Raw genomic sequence first — 5,000 nt, 5'->3', positions numbered from 1 at the left:
TTACTTGAGGTCAAATTACCCCTTTTCCACACAACGCCTGGGGCCTATCCGAATAGTCCAATCTCCTAACCCATGAACCTCCTTTCCTATACCTTAAAAAGACTATTCGGATTGGCCCCTGGTCAAAATGGCAGCAGTTAAAAATTTATGTAAAGTAAAACATAAGAAGAAAGCACAAAAATGAGAAAAAAAAGAGACAAATACATTCCAGTGAGTGAAGAGGAAGAACAATTTTGAGACTGATAAAATACTACTCAGTGACCCTAACCCTAGTCTGGCTTGACCACTTCCGCCAGCGTCTATTAAGCGCTGGCGTCGGCCAACAACGCTACGCCTCCATTGGCTGCTTCCCGGGGTTAGCCCCGCCGTAGATGATTGTGATTGGTTTAAAGAAATAAAAACAGGCCAGCCCAGTTTCCCCCCCGAATAGACGGCTCTAAACGGAGTGCTTCCAGACCATACTACTTGCTGTAGTTTGGTCTGGCTTTGCGAGACTACCCTAACCCTAACCTAGCTGCCTCCAAGACTCCGTTTGGAGGACAAAACACCACACACACACACACACAAGATTTTAACTCCATAAAAAGCATCAAAAACACAGTTATTTCTTATTAAAAATAGTTAAACATAGTCATTTTAAATGTTGAGCTTTTTGCCTTTTACTAGTTGCGGCTTAATTTTTTCTAAAATGACATAGCGTCCATTTCTTATATTTAATGTCATTTTAGGATCAAATAAATACTGGCAACATCTAGAGGTCAACATAACGTGGTGAATAAACCGCGTCCCAGCAGTCACACAGGAGCGTTTAGTTTAGTGATGTTGTTAAGTTTATCTCTTGACCTGCTCCCCTTCCAGATGAAAAGCTGAATCCACGGTGGAAAAAAATAACTTTTCTCTGATATTCTAACAATAATAGATGCCCTATGTGCGTGTGTGTGTGTGTGTGTGTGTGTGTCTGTCTGTGTGTGTGTGTGTCTGTCTGTGTGTGTGTGTGTGTGTTTTGCAGCGCTGAAGATCCATGTGTCAGCAGCAACTCGGGACGTCCTGCTTGAATTCAACTGCTTCCAGCTCGAGCTCAGAGGCGAAATCGACGTCAAGGGAAAAGGAAAGATGACCACCTATTGGCTACTGGGGGAGAGCGACAGCCAATGAAAACGCAGCACGGACACCACCTGACTTGCTTTTTTTTTTTTTTTTTTTTTTTTTTTTTTTTTTTTAAAGGATTATTTTTTGGTGGCATTTTTTTTTAATGCTTTATTGGACAGTGTTTGAGAGACAGAGATGAAATGGGGCAGAGAGGGGGGAATGACATGCAGAGAACGACCCGGGCTGGATTCTAACCCGGGTCTGCTGTGAAGAGGACAGACAGACAGATAGACAGACAGACAGACAGACAGACAGACAGACAGACAGACAGACAGAGAGGGGAATGACGTGCAGAGAACGACCCAGGCTGGATTTTAACCTGGGTCTGCTGTGAAGAGGACTGAGACTCTATGGAGAGGGGGGGGGGGGGGGATGCGGGGGTCCAACCACTGCACCATGAGCTCCCCCCCTTCATCTACTGCTCGTTTGGTTGCATCTGAACAAAATACACTTGTACATTCTCACCATGCAACCGGAAGGGAGACAGAAAAAAATTAAAACCCAGAGCAAAGCGGCTGTGGTGAAGTGTGTAGGGTGGTCGTCCACTGGGTTACAGGGTCGGTGGTTCGATCCCCCGTCTCCCCGCCACATGTCCAAGTGTCCCTGGGCAAAGAGACACTGAACCCTAAATGTCTCCTGATAGTTAGCTTTCACCCTATGTGGTGGCTGCTGCTATCGGTGGGTTATTGTGTGTGTGTGTGTGTGTATGAACAGGTCTTGAAAATGAGGGACCTGTCTTAAGAGATTACCTGCATAAATACATCTTAAAGTAGCTACGAGGAACTTTCAGTTTGTGTTAATTCTAGCGCCCTCTTTGGACTAAAGCGGTAGTGTTTTTACTACGCCAGCTGTTGTTCCTGGGTGAGCGTATACCCATGACAAAGGCATTAAGAAAAACTATATAAAAATAGCATTCTTTTAGCACTGATGGTCTCGTTTTTGCTGTTACATGTAATTTATGATCATCAGAGGAAAAAATGAGACTGTTTCAGAAATATTTAAAAGTTCCTCGTAGCGACTTTAAAAAAAATCAAAGCAACACATGTACAGAGAGGAAAACGGAGGAGGACATTTTCACACTTTCAGAACAAGGATTGAAGAAGAGTTGGAAACATGGATTTAAATGACAGGGACGAAAACCGCAAAGACTGAAAAAATTAACACACTCTTTAGTTGCGTTCCGAATCTCATACTCTTTCTTTTTTCTTATTCTACATACTACATCCGACGATAAAAAGAATCTAGTTAGGATGCAGTAGGCATACTATTGGGACATACTTTACTCTCTTATTTCATCATAACATTGCGCCTTGATCTTGCCTCTTGCTTTTATATCCGTCGCATCCCCGTTTGTTTTCATATGGAGGCTTCGTCGATGTGACGTCACTTCACGTGCGCACTGGATTGTGGGTCAGAATCGCCCCAAATAGGATGCTGTTTTCAACACTCACAATCTTGGCCGCATGAAGTAGGACATCCGGGTACTTCTAACCATCCTAAATCTGGCCACAAGAATCGGGACATCCTAAATCTTTTTTCTACCATACTATATAGTAGAAAGTATGCGATTCCTGGGACGCAACCTTTATGTTTCTGTGTGTTCCAGCGCGTGTGTCTATTGTTGCAGCTGTGACACAGGCATTTAGTTTTTACAGAAAGACGATGGGAGTGTGTGGAGTGTTTAATTCTCTGCCTCATACAGCTTGTACAGTACGAGATTTTTTATTTTATTTTGCGCTGTATTGTTGTTGTGTAATAATATGTGTTTATCAGCCACGATGTACAGTATGACTTGTAGTGCAAGACAACGCCACAATAAACTGAAACTGACCCTGCGTTCCAAATCCCCATACTTCCCTACTATTTAGTATGCCCAAAAAAAGATTTAGGATGTCCCAATACAGTACATGCATGTCAATTGTAGTATGCTGAAAATACATAAATGCCCCCACTAACTCCAATAGCATTTTGGAGTATTCGTCTTTATTCTTGACATTTCTCAACATAATGAAAAAAAAATCTTCCTTATCTGATTTTTTTTTCTCTCCTGTCTGTGGCCCTAAAACTCTTCTGTACTTTAGTATGTAGTGTAGTAAAAAGAAAGAGTATGTGATTTGGAACGCAGGGATAAACTTAGATAATCACTTAGAAAAACTTAAAAAATCCTTAGAAATGTTCACAGTAGACACAACAGTTTCAACATTGTTTCAAATAAAAAATTGCAATAAAATGAAGTTTTCCCAAATCAGGGTAACGCTACAGAAGCCCCCCTTTGCAGTTACACACTCTTGGTACAAGTTAACTGTGGTTTAAAGGTGTAGTCAGTGATTCTGGAGAACGCTTGTTGTCAAAATCACTTTTTGGTCAAAATCAGTGAATATCTCCTCATGATCCGCTACCTGTCTGTACTGTGTGTGAGCTGAAAAAAAAATCAGTTGTTAAATTAATACATAGTTTAGGCTCTGTAAACAGGTCCCTAGTTATTTCCATACCCTTGTCTACATGCCCGTTTACAGAGCCTAGGCTGTGAATGAACACTAGATTTTTTTTCAGCGCACACACACACACACACACAGTACAGACAGGTAGCAGATCATGAGGAGATGTTCACAGATTTTGACAAAAAGTGATTAAAATGTGAGAAAATATTTTCTTGAATTTGTGAAGATTCGTGGACTGAAGGCTCCAGATGTGGATGTGTCTTAATGTTTGTAAATGCTATTTTTATATAGTGATATTACACGTGGAGAGTTCTGTTTTAGAATCAACTGTTTATTTCATTTTACAGAAGAATTATTAAAGGGGCAGTGTGTAATATGACATCATCAAGAAAGTTCTAGAATGCAACACTCCCTGGGTAACCCCACCCCTTTTGAATAGTAACAGAAGCTACAGTGGCCTTCAAGGACAAGAACAATTCTAAATTCTAAACAATGCACCTGATGACATTCCAACCAACATGGATTCCTCAATGAGACCTGCCTGCTCAATGTACAAAATGTAATATTAATATTTGTAATTCTCCGCTCAGGAGGATAATTCAGATTACTGGCAGAGGTGATTTTACACCAATGAGGACATATTTATGAATGAGGATATTGATTTTAGCTAATAAATTACTTAAAATGTTACACAGTGTCCCTTTAACTAAAGCTCATTTTGTGTCATCACAGGTCAATCTGTGGCTGTTAAACTGGGGATGGGACCAGCAGTGCTTGTCTGTTTGTCCTGACCTGTAGTGGCCTGAATAAAGTGCTGTGCAGAGCTGTTTTTCCCTTTTCTTTTAAATAAAAAGTTGCAGTGAGGGGCTGTGTTCGGAAAGCCATACTGACGTCCTACACACTCAACATCTATATACTACATACTGTCTACTCAAAGATCGATTGTGTATGCGAGGTGCGTCGAAACGTTTTCAGTTGAAGTATACTCAAGCAATAAAGAATTTCTTCTTCTTCTTCTTATAAGATTTCGGCCGTTTAGACGCTGTTTAGCGTATTGCCGCCCTCCACAGGTTAGATATAGAACTAGATTTTTACATACAGTCCTGTGTTGTGCAGGAAATGCAGAATTGTAAATAAAGAATTTAAAAAAAAACCTTCCTTGTCGTTTGAAAAGACGCAATGCATTGTGGGGCGGTTGAGTATGAAAAGTATCCAATCGATCCATACCCAAAATCTTCCCGGATGTTAGTACTCATCCGGGAATTTCTCGCATACTCAAACTCGCATACCCAACCGTCACATACTCAAATTTAAGTCAAAATGAGTATGAGTAGGACGTTAGTATGGCTTTCCGAACACAGCCGATGTCAGGGCCCCAGATGAGACTATTTCATGTTAAAGCTGCAGTGT

At 41.0% G+C, this 5,000-nt stretch overlaps 2 protein-coding genes across 3 annotated transcripts in view; one reads left to right on the top strand and one right to left on the bottom strand.

The window, feature by feature from the left end:
• The window catches only part of LOC307270140 (atrial natriuretic peptide receptor 1-like), a gene marked incomplete at both ends in the record, with an annotated part of 67,702 nt that extends 66,547 nt beyond the window's left edge, over positions 1–1,155 (top strand). Inside the window, one exon of the mRNA XM_080053305.1 lies at positions 1,010–1,155. Within this exon, the coding sequence (XP_079909431.1) occupies positions 1,010–1,155 (146 nt within the window). The remainder of the gene's footprint in view (positions 1–1,009) is intronic.
• The window catches only part of dek (DEK proto-oncogene), a 130,484-nt gene that overhangs the window by 109,651 nt on the left and 15,833 nt on the right, over positions 1–5,000 (bottom strand). Inside the window, exon 13 of one of the 2 annotated variants that reach the window (XM_080053431.1) lies at positions 3,948–5,000. This exon is cut by the window's right edge and continues 1,571 nt beyond it. The exons of the other annotated variant lie outside the window; for it this stretch is intronic. The gene's annotated coding sequence lies outside the window, so the exon portion shown is untranslated. Of the gene's footprint in view, positions 1–3,947 lie in introns of those variants that run through there. 2 annotated transcript variants of the gene reach the window in all.

The sequence above is a fragment of the Ammodytes marinus genome, assembly GCF_949987685.1.
Source record: "Ammodytes marinus genome assembly, chromosome: 25".
In the NCBI taxonomy this organism is placed as follows: domain Eukaryota; kingdom Metazoa; phylum Chordata; class Actinopteri; order Uranoscopiformes; family Ammodytidae; genus Ammodytes; species Ammodytes marinus.
This window is presented reverse-complemented; position numbering and strand designations above follow the sequence as displayed.